This window comes from Scatophagus argus, chromosome 4, assembly GCF_020382885.2.
Source record: "Scatophagus argus isolate fScaArg1 chromosome 4, fScaArg1.pri, whole genome shotgun sequence".
Lineage (NCBI taxonomy): Eukaryota > Metazoa > Chordata > Actinopteri > Scatophagidae > Scatophagus > Scatophagus argus.
This window is the reverse complement of record NC_058496.1, coordinates 13755810-13774236: the sequence shown is the minus strand read 5'-3', so window position 1 is coordinate 13774236 and position 18427 is coordinate 13755810. Positions and strand designations below refer to the sequence as shown.

The following is an 18427-nucleotide window of genomic DNA, read 5'->3' as shown; positions in this document are numbered from 1 at the left end:
TACAAATAAAACAAGCATTTTTGAGTCAAAGACCTCTAACAGAAACATTTCTATCATCCATACATAATGTCATGTGTGTTTGTGTCTTTTCTAACTGGCAGGGGGAAGACGTTGTGTGCAGTGCGTAGGAAGAATGGCTGCAGGAGATAACCATGAATCAGCAGATAATGTTCCTGCAGCAGCTCCCAGCCTCGAGCTCTGCTCCTCGGACTCTGACAGCCGGAAGTGACACAGGATGTCATGCTGTGCTCACTGGATCACAATGCACTCAACCCTATAACCTTAAGAGAAACAACACATGCACAGTAAAGGCAGATTTGACGAGAAACGCGAGTTTATTTGTCACACCTTTATAAACGGGGCACAGGCTCACAGGCTGAGCTCACAGCCTTCAGGCAAAATATGTTCTGGTCCTCAGCATCAGCCTAAACAGACACGCACATACACACACACACACACACACACACACACACACACACACACACACACATTCACTTACTCTCTCAAATGAACTTAAATCACTCACAGAATACACATCTTCACTGGCAGAATGCAGTAACTCACTTCCAAGGAGAAAAAACAGAAGCATAGACAAAGTATTTGCTCCTCAGTGTTGATCTATTTTTACCATCTCATCGTGGCAACAAAGCATACTGCAAGTCATGATGCAGTTTAATACAGAATACAGGGCATCGGCTACAAAGCAGTAAAAATAGGCCCACAGCATTTAGCAGATATGAGTAATGGCAGCATGCTCGCACATGCACCAACCCTCTCGATATGTCAAAGACTCTCCATTCACAGTTAACCACTGGCAATAAGTGCATTTTCAGCTCTGCCAGCACATGAATAAAAATGCTGGGAGAGGATATTTTGACTTGCCATATGAGAAAACAAATGTCGCATGAATGTAGTACAAGAGGGCAAAAGTTGGATTTTAGCAAAAGTGATGTCAAAAGGGAGTTTTATGGACGGATACCTGGTGAGATGATATCAGAGAAAATCTCACGAAATACAGAAGCTCACGCACCCAAATACACACTCAGAATAAAAAAAAAAAACAAAAAAACAAAAAAACGATGTTCCAATTTAAACATCACCAACAAGCTAAATTTTTTTTTACAAAATACATTGGAGCACACATACCCTGTCCATACCCTGACAAAATATCCAAAAGTTTTAGCATTGCATTTATAAATTAGATAAAATGAGTAGTAATTTAAATTACGTATTTATATTATATATGTTAAAGACTGTTAAACCACAGCAAGGGGCTCAAAGTGGGCAAATGGATAGTTTCAGAGAAAAAGACACACAACCCTCCAGGCAGACAAACTATACAAAGCACCAAACTGAGGATAAATGTACAGCCAGAGTTGCCACTAACACACGATATCCACTTTCAACGTCTGAAGGTCTCACTGTCGTTCAGGAGAGAAACAGCAGGCGGCGCTGCAGCCCAGCACTGCTCCAGGAGTCATCACTGGTCTTTCTCATGCATTTGCTGCTGCATCTTATTCAGCATCTCCTGCATCCTCTTCAGCTGCAGACAGAGACAAACGTTTGGTGAAATTCTCCACACAAACTAATCCTGAATGGCTCAAACAGTCTGGAGAGTTGACAGCAACATTAAGCCACAGTTACAGCATTTAGCTTTTGAATCTAATTAATTCTAATGTGTTAAATCTATATATCTATATCGAAAATCTATGTAACACAAGCAGAAATACTGGCACTAGATACAAGATTTTATTCAAGATATTATAATGAAAAGACTTTGCTTTATATGTATTTTAATATTTATATTAATTATATGTACTAAGGGATTCCACAGAAGACAAAGCAGAATTTGCTGCATTAGAGTGTTGCAGGACGAAAGACAGACTTGATGCATTTTTAAGTCAAGATGAGAAAGTTTAAGTTATCTAGCTGAAGAAGTAGGAGAATTTTCTCAGTTCATGAAGAAACATTTTGCCCCATCGTTTATCCTAAACATTCAAATTTAAATCACTAAAGGTGGAGATACTCGGTTTACACTGGACACAATGTAACTAAAGCTGTCAGATGAATGTAGGGAAATGAAAAGTACACTAATTTGGCTCTAAGATGTGATGGAGCAGAAAAACAAAGATGCACAAAATGGAAATAACGTACAAGTATCTGAAATTTGTAGTAGAATACTCGAGAAAAAAAATAGTTGGTTACATTCCACCATATTAATTCAGAAATTAACAGTTAAACAACAGTGACCAAGTGAGTAGCCATCTGGGGTTGTACTGAGACATCGTACCACACCTTATGGTATAAACCACAGGTGCTAATTCTCATCAAGTTGTTGTTATCAGTTGTGTCAGAGCAAAGAGCTGTGAATCCATGATATCAAGACATTCACTGTTTGAAGCGACACCACATCATACCTCCTCATCTTTCATTTTGATGAGTTTCTCAGTCTCCACATCTGGGGTGGAGAGCGGCAGGATGGGGATGGGACTCTCCATACGGTTGTCCTGAGCCAGTTTGCTGAGGACGACAAGAAGAAGAAGAAGAAGAAGAAGAGGGGAGGGAGAGGTGAAGCAGACCCACATCTACGTGTAAATCTGTAAGCATCAGCAGCCATGTGAGACATGTACAAAACATTCTCTCTCTCTCTGACGGTTTCACCCACCTGGTCATCTCCTGTATGCACTGCGCTCTGTAGTTTTCATAGTGGACGTCACAGGTCACGTCTTTCAGGTCGTGCATGTGCGAACGAATCAGCATGTTCCTCAGTTTCACAAAGTCACAGTGCGACTGGTTCTCCACTGAAGAAATATACAAAATGAATTACCAACCCAAGTTATGACATTCAAACTGTGTCAGATCTGCACTGAGAATATATGTAAGAACATACCTTCAACAATCCCCCACGGGTACAGTCTCCCTCTCACTCTCTGCCCTCGAGCCTCCACCACCGTGTTACTGCCAATCACGGCGAACGGGGTGCACTCCTGCACATGGACACATGAGGGTGGGTTGTTTGACTTATCTTAACTAATCCTTATCTATCCAGAGCATGCTGCCCGAGCACGTTCACACAGAGTTTTATACATTCACAAAAAGCAGCTCGAGGAAACATGACTCTAACTGTTGAGACACGTTAAAAAAAAGACAGTTTGTTGTTTATTTTTCTTTCAGAGATTTTCCCTGCTGATGAAGGCATTCAAGCAACAAGCTTTTTCTCAGCTCTTGAGCTTCATTTTCAGATCACTTAAAGGTCAGTTCACTCAAATATAAACTACTAGCTTTTTCTAGAGCCTTAAACCTCAACTCATGGTCATTGTCAGTGCATAAAGTCAAGGCAATCCCAAACTCACCTTCAGCTCTTTGTCAAGTTGTTTAAACTCTTCATCCTCATCAGAGTCACATTCTGGGAACTGGTATACTTTGATGCCAAATTTGTCTATTTCTTCTCGTATCTGCACAGTCACACACACACACACACACACGCAAAGACAAATCAGAATAAGGATTAAAGTGAAGAACGTGCACACAGTGAAACATGCTAAATTCAACGTGGAGCTGCAGCTCTGGGACTCACTCGGTCTTTGAGCTTTTTGATCTCATTGGGCGTGAGGCAGTCGGCTTTTGCAATGAGTGGAATAATATTCACTTTTTCGTGCAGAGCCTTCATGAACTCAACATCCACTGGACGCAGCCTGTGGAAAGAAATCCGCAGTGTGCATTGAGAGTGAAGTAATTGAAGTCCTCCAAGTGGAAACACTTTTAATTGATGACTCCATGCAGAAAATTTGCAGGTAGGAAAGGTGCTGTTTGAATAGTTTCCCTGCACCTGGTCATTGACTTTGAGCTACACTTGTTGGTATGTGTGTGTGTGTGTGTGTGTGTGTGTGTGTGTGTGTGTGTGTGTGAATGTGTGTGTGTATTATTACCCGTGCCCAAATGGAGGGATGAAGTAGAGGCAGCAGTGGACTCTGTTGTCCTGGATGTTCTTTCGGTTCAGTCCACTCTCATCCCTGAAGTACTGCTCAAACTGCTGATCTATGTAGTCTGTGATTGGCTTCCAGCTGACACACACACACACACACACACACACACACACACACACACACACACACACACTTGAGCCCTCCTCCAGGCACTGTTAATTGAAGCAAACAGGCTGAATCAGGCACACGTCAGACCAGCAGGTCTTTCAGCTCACCACTCGTTGTTGTTGACGGCGTCTCCAAACCCTGGCGTGTCTACGATGGTCAGTTTGAGCTTGACTCCTTTCTCTTCGATGTCTACAGTGTGTTTGATGATCTCCACAGTTTGGTTAATTCGCTCTGTAGAGCATCAACATGGGGAAGGAGGGGACAGGGAGAAAATGAAGCAAAACAGCAGGTCAGGGATAATGCAGAACAAGCAAGTGAACAGTTTTGAAGGTTCAGGATTTTGTTTTTGGGCTCTTATAAATTTTGTGTCAACAACGTAGATGAAGCTGAAAATTTGAACAAAACATGAATATATATTTTAATTATACTTTAAAAGTCTTTAAGTGATGGAAGACTACACATTGCTCTAGAACTGGTCGCCAGCTAAGCTATCATCTTTTCAGCCTAATTATAAAGTGTTAACACTTAACTGAATTAAAACAGATTGCACCACACAGACTAGTTACTGCACAGAGATTAGCCGCTGCCGTATATTTACACCCATAAACTGCCAACTGTAATTGTGTAGTTCAGTGAACGCAGTGCCATTCAGTAGCGTGAATAAGGCTGGCACACCTGTTGTAATAATGTAAACTTGTTAAGGCTTAAAATCACAGTGAAAATCACATAACATACTTAAAATTAAAAAATGATTTGCCAGAAATGTGACCGATGGTATGCTTAGACAATCAGTTGCAGGTTGGACAATTCACATGAACATTACTAACCCTAAAAGACACATAATTCCTTTGTATGCATATATAAGTAAAACAAAGTCAAACCTATATTCACTGACTTTTTGTTGCAACAGGTTTACTCATTACTGCAGCCTGATTCTTAAGTTTGAATGATGATTTAGTACATAACTGGTTAGAAACAAGCTAACAGTTATAAGGAACTTAGGAGGGATTTTACACACCCAAACGTGCTGATTGATTTACAAAGAACAGGAGAAGCCCGGTCCAGCAAAAGGCTACTATCAAGTACACTGACAATACTTATTAGTCCAATCAATCGATTTATTGGTCATTTTGGTCTTTTCATGGGATTTACTGACAATAAGAAAAATATGAAATATCACCAGGCTATTCTCAACAACAAAACTCCAAATAAAGAAAAAACTGCAACACTAAATGCTGTTGGTTAATTAATCAATCATCTGGACTTCTTCAAAGCAGCTGTGTGACAAATGTGAGGTTAAATATCAGACAGACGTTGCTTTGAGTTCCATAAACTCAAGTCCTCAGATTTCCTTTCATCACGGAGTAGGGGATTCATCAACTGGTACAGAGAGATCATAAATAGCATAAATACTCACCCTCAGCATTCAGTAACTTCCTGTCTTTGTAGAGATCTGTGAGGAACAGGCTGTTGACCAGAGTGGATTTACCCATACCAGACTCTCCTGCAGCACACACACATAATGTATGAGAACCTAATCTGAACTGAATCCAAATTGAATCAAAAACTTCTCAAACACTAATTACAGCCTTATGAAGGTACGGTTAGTTGAAGGGCTGCTGAACGCAGACTGCATTAGTATCGGCTGCAAACTGGGTGTAACTCTAAGAAGTTTTCAGTCATGCTTGCGCCTTCAACTACAAACTCACCTGCAACCATCAGCGTAAAATCGAAGCCTTTCTTCACAGACTTCCTGTGGACCTGGTTGGGCAGAGTTGCAAAACCCACATACTGTTTCTCCTGACACACAAAAATAGACACAAGGGAGAAGAAGCAGAAGCAGACAGTGTTTAGTATTATTGTCAGTAAAGAAAAGGGGCAACTAGTGATTGTTTCTACTTGACAGTCAATGTAGAGCTGAAATAACAAGTTGATCAGTTGAACAGCCACATATTCTCTACACAAACCACCAGACCAAAGCCAAAAATATTTTGTTCACTATCACAAAAGGTCGCGGAGGAAGGCAGGTAATTAAGTACATTTACTGTGTGTAATTACTGTACTTAAGTACAGGTTTGAGATAGTCCCTCTACTATTCACATTTTCTGGTACATTTCTGTACTTCTTCTACACTACAACCAAGAGGCAAATATTGTACTTTACTCTACATGCATTTAATTTCAAAGATAAGTTTAGACTGTACATCCTTTTGTTGTGTCGAGGTAAGGGCATTAAAGTTAGCCCCACTTTTACACATTAATGCATCTCAACAATTATATTGCAGTAATACGTTATGTATGTTTTTAAAAAGGGCCAGTGTACTTTTACTTCTGATTCTAATATTACTGTATTTTGATGCTAATACTTGCTAATACTTGACACATGACTTGTAACATTTCTAAACTGAGGTTCTGCACCTTTTACATAAATAATAGATCTAAATACTTCTTCCACTACTGCAAAAGACAATCGAGAGATTATTTGGCATTTCTGCTTGGAAAATGATTTAATCAATTATCAAAACAGTTATCAACTCATTTTCTGTAGCTCAAACCAAATAATCAACTAAATGTAATGCATCAAAACCCAGTGGCTTAAAAATAGAAGGAGACATCAAATAACTACACCAGAGCTCAGAGGTTTTCAAAGTGAAAACAAAATGCATCTGGCAGCTTCCAACTCAATAAAATGACCACAACAGACAGACAGCATCCAGACTACAGAAAATCTACAAACTGCGTGGAAAAACACGTGCACAGCATTCCTCCCCGAGCAGCTGAGAATAACCAGCGTCTCAGATTTTCCATCAAAACACTCACAGCAATGCAACACAAAGAGAGCCACGGGATACCAGCCTCCCTCTGTGTCGGACAGTAACTCTCAGTCCAGCAGGTTTTCTCTGCTGCATCTGGCAGAGCGTCATCTTTACCCTACTGTACGTGCTGCCATGTGGAGATATAAATACACACTCGAGGCCTTTCAAGAGCGTTCACACACAGACAGAAGCTACATTCACAGATGTGAAAAGCTCCATTTTTTCACTCTGCAAGCACATAACCACAAACACAGTCAGCGTCCTCATATGCTGTCATAACTTGTCATGGGCATTTCCGACAGCCCCCTCGGGTCACACTCACAAAAACACACACGCTCACACAATCACACAAAAAAACCACAGGCGGTGCAAACAGTGCATAGCAGACAGACTTGCCAGCGAGCCAGGGGAGTGAGTATGGGGAAAGTTTTAAATAAACCAATGAGTACTCAGAAAAAGAGAAAAGGCAAATCATCTCAGCAGTAAATCTGTCACCTTAACAGAAAAGCAGAAGGCATCAAAATGCAGGCAGTGAGTTCACACGTGTTAAGGCTTCATGTTAATCCATTTATAAAGTAAGACTGAACTCTGTGTCCTCACTGTATTTTGAGATTTTACTTATATTTCTCACCCATTTGTCCCCAGAAATTGAACTTTTTACCTTCTGCCTGGCTGTTCTCACTCGTGGGCAGAGCAGCCGTTCCACTAGTTTTTCCTGCAGCATGATGGCATCCATCCCAAACGACTCCGACACTAACGGACCAAAATAGCAACAGGTCTCAGAAAGTTGAAAAACAGCCCAGCGGGAAACGGGAAAAAAGCAAATATGAAGCCTTGACACCTTGATAAACTTGCCTCCTGTTCTATGTCCGTCCCCAAATTGTCTTTAACGCCTCTTTCCTGTTTGTGCTCTTTAAATATGGACCTTTTGTTCCTCCTACTTTCTTTCTCTCTCTTGATTTCTTTTCTTTTTTCCCTGCCTTCTTTCTTTCATCTGCCCCACGGCGGCCCAACTCTCCCTGTTCAGACAGGTATGGAGGAATTCTCACTGTGAAAGAGGGAATTGGAAACAGAGAGAGAGTAAAAGAGAGGTGGCAATTTGAGGGAGGAAACAAGGGAGGGATGGAAGAAGCGAAGGTCTAAAAGAAACTCATTCATTCGGCCTGTATTCCCTCCCCCGGCTCCGATTCCGGCGGCTGAAAAATAAAAACTCTGCAGTGAGAGAAATGACCACCCGCTTGGAAAGAAATTCAGAAAGAGAGCAGACAGACAGCTCAGATGTTTTGTTGGCCTCAGTGTTAAAAGATGTGAACCAGAGCAGAACTTGTTTCAACTTGACAACGACAAAAGCTGCAATGAGATTGAGAAACAACTGACAGATTGAGACACAAACGGTGCAAGTACAAACCTGTGGAGTGAGCTTATCAGATTATTAAGTAGATTAACTTGTCAGTCAGTCAATAACAGATGTGCCTGTGTGTGTGTGTGCGTGTGTGTGTGCACAGAGTCGTCTAGACCAGAGGTTCATAACGAGTATCATGAGCCAAGGGTGCCATTTTTTAATCGTATATTTTTTATATGTAGTTTCACAACATTAAGGGGGCATTCAGTGGAAAGAAACACTCAGATCATTAATTCAAGAAAAAATACCAATTAAACAATGCAAAGAATATTGCATTCAAAACGTTCTTAATGAATAAAAGTAAAAGTACTCATTTTGCAGACAGTGACTGAACTCCTTAATGAAAGCTTGAAGTCACCACTTTTGAGTGCATCTCTGCATTGGAGAAGGATTTTTCTGTAGACATGTTCATGTTGAAACAATCAGGATGCCATTTAATGAAAGCAGAGTTAATTGCAGGGCTGCTGTCCACTTTGTGCAGATTAAAGAAACAAGATAAAATATGTCAGTTAGTGAGAGGCACTGGTAAAGGGATTTTCAAACTTTGGACAGAGCCAGGCTACATGTTTCCCTCTGTTACCAGCTTTTATGCTAAGCTAACTAGCTTCTGGCTGCAGTATCGTAATCATGGTACAGAAATGTGAAAGGAATTGACCTTTCAAAAGGAAATAAACACATTTCCCCAAATGTCAAACTGTTCCTTTAATATTGATGCTAATTCGCATAGGGCACATCATTTTAACATTTAACATCAGTCAGTCAATCTGTTGTAGTAGGTCATTACAATAAAATTTTGCTCCGATGTGCCTGTATGCACACTGTGAACATGGAGGGCTGCCAACATTTAAAAAAGTTTGTGAAGCTTTGGTCTAGACTGCATTGAAAAGGATGTAAAGGTCAGTCTGCATGTCATCTTCCCTGGTTACGTGTAGAGGTGAACAAGCAACATCTCATAGCAGACGTTGGAGTTGATTGTTTCCAGATGTGACTGTGGTGTGTGTGTGTGTGTGTGTGTGTGTGTGTGTGTGTGTGTGTGTGTGTGTGTATGGGTGTGTCCGACTCATACATGATGTGGGCAGCTGAGCTTAAATTCTCGTTGAATTTTTTTTCCTCTGTTTTCTCTCCCAAAAGTAGGCACACCCTGCAGTGATGCCACGTCCAGGATGTTGCATCCCTCTCCACACCACAGGGGGGAGGCAGAGGGTTCACCTCAGATAAAACAAAACAAACAAAAAAAAAACTTTATGGTGAGAGCCCGCTGATGTCTCTTGAGGGGAGTAAACAATCCTGGTTTGCTCAATGATAGAGGAGATGCTAGATGAGGAGTTTAGGTCATTGTAGGGAGACATGAAAGAGTGTGTGTGTGGAGAGAGATTGGAGGGTCAATCTGAATGGAAGAAAGGAACAGATGTCTTGAAATGGTATTACAATAGCCCCTCGGCTAAACCCCCCACCTTCAGCATTTCTCAGTGGCCAGCTGTCCCTTTCTCCCTTAGAGACACAGACAGACAGACAGACAGACAGACAGACAGACAGACTACCTGATTATCTTTGCCACACTCACTCAAGTGAAGTCGAAGTTGTGTCTTGTATAATCTTTTTTTAATTCATCCTCTTCCCTCTCAGGTGAACACTTGTTATGTCAGAAAAGTGTCTGAGTCTTAAAAGGTTCCAGATGAGCTTGAGATCACAGATGTGGATTATAATCTGTAAATTAACATTTAAAGCTTCATTTGGAAACTAAACATGTGCAGGGACAGATGCTCGTTTAATCCAAGTATTTCAGATATTTGGGTGCCTTTCCTCACTTTGAATTATGTGTTCCAATCTATTCATGTATGTGTTGTTTAACAGGGACAGCTTTTTGTATTTCTCTCAACTGATTCTGTTCTTCCTCTTTTGAAAAACTGAAAATAATATTTACAAAAACCAACTAATGCACTGAGACATCCTCTCACTTTCTCTGTAACGCATGTAAGACCTCTCAACAACACAGTCAAACTCATTAAACCTCAAAACAAATTATTCACCTCATTCCATCACTGGGTGAACAACTGGATAAAATGTTCAATCGTTCTTCAAGTTCTGCAATTGTATTTTATTTTGATAAGGAGCAGTTGTGACTCTGCATCATCACTCCTGTCCTCTTCCAGCTGATTAAACACAGGGAACGAGGGAAGGTAGAGCGTACGCCAGGTGCAGAGGGACAAACCGTGAGTCAGGACTCAGGATGGGAAGCAGAACATAAGGTTGTGACAGGAAAACTTACAAAGAAGCCTTTTTGTCTTCAGCATTCAAATGACTGAAATCTCTGCTGTGATTTGTTCACTTTGTGTGCATGTTTAGAGTACAAAATGTCAGTAAACAATTTGAAAATGTCCATTTAATTTCCCATGATTTCATTTAACTGATCTTAATTTTCATTTAATAAAAATATTTTTTGCTCAATAACTAACTTATTTCTAAAAATGTTGCCAATCAGTTTTATGTTGATTAGCTTCACAATTAATCGACTTATCATAAATGCAGTTTGTATACACTGCTTTGATAACTTACTGTACTTAAAAGCCCTTTAATCTAATCTGGTCTGCACTGCTGACTGCATACTGCCCATGTGGACAAAATATGGTCTCCAAATTTGTGCTTCTAAGTTCTCATTATTTTTTTTTCTCTTAACAACAAGCATAAGAACAGACTTCTTTGGCGTCATTATTTCAGTTTATGAATGCACCATGCCTGTTTGCTTGTCAGTCAGTGTGTTGGATGGTTCTGCAGAGGCACAGATCCAAAGAGCCACTCAGTCAGTGGGCAGCGCTCAGCTTTTTCCTCCCAGTCATCCAAAGTCGTGGTCTCAGAGGAAACGACTTTCAAAAGGTCTCAGCAGTCGACCGCATTGCCAGGGTATTAACAAAAACACACACATACAGACAAACACACACAGAGATAAATACAAAACCTAATCCACATGATTCTGGTGCAACAGGGTACCCATCATTCCCTGCTGCCTATCGTTTTCAAAAGGCTACAGTGATGAGACACCGAAACAGAGACACACAGTTAGGCTGGAGAGGACTTTCTAAAATCTTAACTGATCATGAAAAGACTCATCACACATTAAACAACTGACTGCTTTAGATTATGCTCATTGACAAACACACTGGGTCAAGATTTTTATATTCTATAGACTGTTTAGACTACATGATAACCTCTGGTTAGCGTGTTTGTACAAGACAACGTATGGGGAGCATACGTATATGGGGAGAAAGTGAAAGTCAAGTGAAATTATATGAAAGAGAAATTACCTGCGGACCCAAAAGTACATATGCACGAAAAAAATGACCAGTGCGGGCTGAAAATAATTTTAAAATTCAGTCACCCTGGTCAGATTGTGGTAATAACTGAGCTTAAACCTGAGCGTTGTGTTCCTGGTTTACAGCAGCCAGGCGGCCTGTAGTGCAGCAGTAAAGAGCGGTGACCTTTACTCATGACTTCTCTGCATCTCCCAGACGTCCAGCTGACACTTTCACACCATTAACCCTGATTGCTTCACCTAAACTGCTGCCTGCCAACCAGTAAGGCAATAGAGAGTAAGAGGGAGAGATGGGGGGAGGTAGGAGGGTGTGAGGGTGGGTGAGACAGAAGGAGAGGGGTATAAAGACAACGTAAATGGATGCTGAGCCACCAGCCTCCTCCCCCATCCTGCTTTTTTCTTCTTGGAGATGCAAAAGCCTGTGTGCACTTGCCTCTTTAACATGCTAATCTGACAGCATGTAATTGCTCAGGCAACAATAAAATTGCTTCACTGAAGGACACTCGGTTGTCGTAGCCAAGTTTTAGCCTCTGCCTACTCAATGACAAAGGACACTTGTGGGATGCATGGCTTTAAGCTTGAATGGTAAACATGAAGTATCTAACATTTAGGAGAGTTTTATCAGCTAAATATTGATGGGAAACAAGGTGGAGGAAACTGTCAAGAAGGTTGGAAGTTTTGCTAAACAAAAATGAAGGACACCGCCTGTGAGAATTACAACATAAGTCAAACCAACAATGATTTGATCCTACAAACAAGTGTCAGAACCTCATGTCTTATTCCTCTGTGCCTTTACAGACCTCACGTGTTTCCCAAAACTGTGAAAAATACAACAATGAGCCACACCGTTGCACTGCGACACAGTAGTTTATTTTGAATCAGTCCCACATACACTGTCCTACTGCCAGAAATACTCATAACTGCACCAAATCTGTGTCAATCCACAGCTGAAAATAGTCCCCAACAAATGCACCATCTACCGCTGTTTGAGGAATGTGTGCTGAAAACTGCAGTGAAAAGTAAAATGACTGAACAAATTGAACACCGGCACTCACAGGCACAAACAGCCTTCTTATGAATTAAAAACAGCAGGAATGTCAACTTATATAAACACGTGAGGATCAAGCACCAATCAGCAAGAAGAACAGAGTGCAGAATAAAATCCTTCCATGAATGAACTGCCCGTCAAACGGCCTCTACTACTGAAGGAGGTGTGATCGTGAGTCAGAAACATCAAGAACTACAGTCACAAAACTGCAGTGTCCAGCTGATTTAAAAAGCTGTTTAAACAGTATATTTGTAACTGTTTTTTACTGATTAATGCCTTCAATAGGAGTGAGAGGGGAACTAACACCCTGTTGCTTTTCTTTTCCTGAGATTTTTGACAATAGCAGAAAAATAGGACTTCTCATTCATTGTTAAAATTAAGCTCGACAGTTCACTAACCATGAAAAGAAAATATCAACTCAGCTCACTTTTTTGGATAACTAATGTTTCCCAAGAACGAGGAGCGTCAGTGTGGTCTTTAAAGGTAACACGGAGGAGAAGTCTTTGATGTACTCAAAATCGTCAAGAATATCAACACCTACAGTGACAAGAAAACTGAACTTTGTACGTGACTGATTGAAATGGATTTATTACACAGAGGAAAGTTATGAAATAATCTTAATTCTCTTCACTGGTTTCATTGGATTACCGCTCAGACTCCTTAGCCCTATTTCCAAAGAACTTGTAATCCCAAACACATCAGGGCTGACAAAATACTTTAAAAGATTTTTTTAAGGATCGCACAATCTGGGTCAGCCTGCAGTCACTTTCTGAAAGCTTCCTGAAATGCAGCGCCGAGTCACGACGAGCTCTGCGCTGCTGTATATAAAACCCGGGGAAGAAAGCGAGGTGATCAGCTTCAGGTACGAGACAAACACGAGCGCCGCACACGTTCTCCTGGATCGCAGGTGTGATTGCATGTTTGCAGCATGACACAATGACAGTATGTGCATGTGAACACACTGCAGGGCAGAGACTCCTCCAGCACCCGAACAAGAGCAAGAACACCGACTGTCACAGGGGGAAAACACTTCAGAGAAAGCCTGAAGAGGCAGAAACTGTCTCTCTCTCTCTCTCTCTCTCACACACACACACACACACACACACACACACACACACCACACTCACACACACAGATGCTGTACAACAGTCAGTGGGCCAAACATTATTCAAACCTGCAGAACTTTATTCAAAATTCTAGCGAAGATCCCAAATAAAATAAAAAAATAAATAAAAAGTGAGAATATGATGAAGCCATGAAGACACTCCATGTCCTGTGTTTGAAACATCATACAGCTTCAACAAAGAGTCTGAAGGAGCCGACACAGAGAACACGACCCTGTCAGACAGCCTGGAGCATGCTCAATGTCTCAAGCTTAAAGCTATTTAATGAAGACACAAAAGACAAAACCTGGAAATTAGTTCTAAATATTCCATCAAAGAAGTTGAGAACTCCTCAGATGGGCTTCTCCTCTTACGACTACTGTTTTCCTGCTGAAAAGCGGGAGCCACAGGAGTCTCAAGTCCCAGTTTTAACACACCACCCACCCCCCAGAGATCGGCCTGTTCCTGATCTGCAGCTGGTCCTCACCGGGAGCCGGTGAGTGTCCCATCTGTGGCAGCGAAAGTGTGTGTGTGTGTGTGTGGAGGATGAGTGAAGTGAGGTAGTTGAGTGTATCTGAAGTGAAGCGACACACGCGCCCGGTCGCTAATGCATCTGACCAAACATCTGTTCACTGTTCCAGGAAGTAAAGCGACCGCTGATCTGTTCAGTTTCAACATTTCAGACATAATAAGTCCCGATAATGTTTAGAGACTTCTTCAAAATTACTTTTAAATTGTTACCACTTTCTAATAAGGCACACTTTATATAAAATCTTAACTGACAAGGTTTGGGCTATTGATTAACTCATTTGTGTCTCATATTCTAATTATTCATCATGTCCACAATTATAGAAGTTCATAAGTCAGTAATACTAATCACAATGTTTTTATTGTAAGTGTTAATATGTCATTAATTAAAGCATTTTGGCCTACATGTTCTGCACACTTTTCCAGAAGGTCAGAGGTCAACTGCATACAAGAAAATCAAGTCAGAAATTCTCCACAAGCTGTCGGTCTAAATGTTTTCTTATTAAGACCAATATCAGATCTATAAAGCATAAGTGAATGACGACTGAATGAACCATTAATAAGGTCACTGATTACAATTCATAAACTCTTTATAAAGGATACCTTATGAGAAAGTGCTACCCTTAAATCTTACACTGGAAATGCAGGGATTTGACTTCAAGTACATTTCATTTATATCAGCCGTCTTAGTTTTTCTTGCAAAAACTATAATAAAGTTATTTCTTGTTTAATTCTGACACTAAAATCTGAAGGTGAGCAGCTATTAATGGACTCTGTGGTGAACTTGTATGTGTGCCAAATTTTGTTCCCAAACTGAAGACTAAACTTTAAATATCAGTAATTTAAGTCAGTTTGGATGAGAGGTGTTTAGAAACATGCAACATCTATGATTCACGTGACTGTCAAAAGCTCAAAATCCGCTAAGAACAACCTTTGTGGCTGAGATGTTTTTGCAGTTATAATATTCATATTATTCTCAGTGAGGTTCAGACTTCATTTAATCCTTGTGTGCTTCACTACATCAAGGTGACACATCCCAGCTGACTGTTAAATAAAAACTGTTTCTGATTTGTGATGAACAAATGTTCAGCACACGTCCACCCACATTCAGAATAATCACCACACGGGATTCTGGGTAGGTCAGTCGTCCACTCCTTCGTATCAGAGATTAAAAAAAGACTGTTGCCTGGCAACGTAATATCACAGAAAAGGAAGTGACGGAAACATCTAGGGAGATGTGAAGGAGTGAGACGTGGAAAGAGGAAGAGGAGAGGGAAGGGGAATGTTGAGAAAATATTGATTTAGGGTTGTTTATCAGCCATGATCTCAGTCAGTAACACAGAGCACCATTAGTTTCTTTTTTTTTCCGGCTCCTCCTCCTCCGCAGCCTGGATGAAATATAAAGTGCCCAACAGGGTCAGATGCAGTGGAGTACGTGGGAGTGAAGAACTCGCAAGGTGGAACTGAATAGTAATCCAAATACAGAGCATGAGTGAATCATTACACGATTGGATGAATATTTATACAAGGAGGGCAACAGCTGCTTTGACTGTAATTTTAGGCCATTTTCACTGTTTTTGGACTAACTGGAAATCCTACATCTGAGAGCACACTGCTCTGAAACAATCATACTAATCCAGGTTTTCCAGCAATGCACTCATAAGCTTGTGTGTCTAAGTGTGTATGTGTGTGTGTGTTGCGGTGGTGATGCCATGTGATCACAATCATTTCAACTACTGGGTTTGGTCCAAGTGTGAATTTCTGGGAGAAAGCAAATCTGTCTGCAAGCTGACCAGCTTTTATCAGTCAGCACTGAGGGAGGGCGGAGGACAACAGAGAGCAACACGGAGAATAAAGACTAGAAAAACATGAAGATGGCAACAAAAAATTATAAATACTACAGAGTAAGGTGATGAAGGTGCATGAATTAGTCTTCTTCACCTACAAGAAGATGCTTCTCATCCCTATTTAACAATTTCTATGAGCATCTTACATAACATCTTACTCAGTGAGTACAATTTTCAAGTACCGGTACTTCTACTTATCACTGCTGGCATATTTGTTCTACTTTTTGCTACTTTGTACTTCTACCGTCAATGTTTCAGAGGGTAATATTGTACTCTTTACGCCACCACACTAATTTGACAACTACAGATTCAACTTATTTCTACATTCAAACCTATGATTAGTTTACTGAAGTGACTCATCAGTAATAATGGTTATATAATATGATATGGACCACAATGCGACGACAAAAATATAATATTCTCTGGTGTCCTGGTGACCTATATGAGATTTAAGCCACGGAGAGGAGTTTATTTTTGGTATTGTTGAGCAAAAATTACATTAAAACCGTTCAGCGTTTTCTAATTCAAGTTGCTTGACAGAAAACCTCACTTGTGCACTTCCTCTTCTAACCTGAGACATGAGACTTCGTACCATCACACCACCACACATCACTGACTGCTCAGTTTTACTCCCTGGTGTCTAAAGTGGCAAAAATGTCTAAAAACACTTTTGTAATGTAAAAATAATATACCATTGCAAATAGTTCCATTCTAACTGATGAGCACTTTTATTTTTGGTACTTTAACTAATCCAGTGGTTCTCAATGAGGGGTCCAGAGACCCTATTGGGTCATTGAGGAGGGTCCCCAGTAAAAAAGAGGGATAATATATTTTCACTCTAAGAAACACAATGAATATGACTATTTTTTTATATTATAGACTGTAATTAAACATCTAAAAAAATTGATGGGGATAAAAAAAAAAAAAAAAATCTTATCAGGGTCTGTTGTCTAATTTGTGTCAGTTCAAGAGTCCTCAGCATGAAAAAGTATCACCAGTTGTGCCAAAGACACACAGATGAGCTCTTAGTGCAAAGTTAAAAATGTGATTATAGCACGAGGAACAGTTTCATGAATGCACATCCTCTCCTCCTGTTATCAGGCGCTATAAGCCCAGTGGAGGAGGAGGAGGAGGAGGAGGAGGAAGGCCCAGGGTCATCAGAGATGCGACCTCCCCTGCAGGCTCATGTGACAGCTGCGTTTCTGAGCAGAACAATGGTGGTGGTGAGGTTTCACTGAAGGCACCCTAATAACGTTGACAGTTATGTCAGTCTGTCGTTGTTTTCAGTGGTTTATAATCGCTAATAATTCCGCAAAGCAGCGGCGGGTCACAGATGAGAGGACGGAGAGGAAGGATGCTGCTCGCCTCTTGTGACGCCGGCCTGCTCTACATATGCGTCTAAAAATGAAACGTAACACCCCCACCACACACACACACACACACACACAACCCGTCTGTCAGTGTGGCGATCACAGCTCAGCTCTGTGATGGCATGGCTGCCCACAGAGCATCTTACGTTTCGAAAACTGACACACGCTAAAGCGCACATCGATTAAAACGTTTATACGATGTTGATGATGCTGCTGCAGCCGGCGCCGTCCTGTGCGAGGTTATATTCGGCCAATACACCACATTGAAAATGCGTTCTCGGGGTGCACTTATGTAAAACAAAACAGAAAGACAGAAAGGACGTGTCTTACCTCTGTGCTATCCTCTATTGGCCATTACAGGATGGATGAGGAGGAGGCGCAGGTGCAGGGATGCAGAGCGACGCCCGGGGACACAAACATGAAGCAGTCATTGCATTGATTCTCAATAAACAAATGAAATTAAATTTATTTTAAAAAAACAGATGGCGGTGAATAAAATCCAGAAACCTCGCTCACCTGTTTTAACCGGGATCCGGCTTTTGTACCTGATGTTAGTCGTCATGTTGACCGCTTTCCTGCCTTGATTTTACCGACGCTCACAGAAAGCGGCCCCTCGCCTCGCCTCGCCTCCAAAGCCCCGGACAGACAGCAGGAGGAGGAGGGGGAGGAGGAGGAGGGAGGCGGGCTGAGCTGACAGATGAAAGCTCCTCCTCCTCCTCCTCCTCCTCACGGACTCAGCCAGCCACGCTGCAGAGTTGTCTGTAAGCACGGGTCCCTGCAGGATGCCATTGGAGGGTTAGGATCCAAACCAAACTGAGTGACTTACCTCAGAGGATTTTTTAATTTAACACTCTCCAGTATCCAGGCCTACTCACACACTGCACGGACGAGCCGTTGTGACCATGTGTCA

The 18427-nt window shown here is 41.2% G+C and overlaps 1 protein-coding gene across 3 annotated transcripts; it reads right to left on the bottom strand.

Annotated features, from left to right (window-relative positions):
• Positions 1–311: 311 nt before the first annotated feature.
• Positions 312–18176, bottom strand: sept5a (septin 5a). 3 transcript variants are annotated; one of them, XM_046387953.1, is made up of 12 exons: positions 18034–18176; positions 17848–17861; positions 5804–5894; positions 5512–5598; positions 4202–4325; positions 3930–4064; positions 3578–3695; positions 3354–3455; positions 2891–2987; positions 2666–2801; positions 2418–2520; positions 312–1543 (listed from the first exon to the last, which is right to left on the bottom strand). In XM_046387953.1, the coding sequence occupies exons 1-12, from the start codon at positions 18077–18079 to the stop codon at positions 1481–1483; spliced, it is 1116 nt and encodes a 371-aa protein (XP_046243909.1). In that variant the 5' UTR covers positions 18080–18176; the 3' UTR covers positions 312–1480. The 3 variants fall into 3 exon arrangements, with proteins under 3 accessions (XP_046243909.1, XP_046243908.1, XP_046243907.1); XM_046387952.1 differs by lacking the exons at positions 17848–17861; positions 18034–18176 and adding exons at positions 7571–7662; positions 7751–7957; XM_046387951.1 differs by lacking the exons at positions 17848–17861; positions 18034–18176 and adding an exon at positions 7571–7957.
• Between the last annotated feature and the right edge of the window lie 251 nt (positions 18177–18427).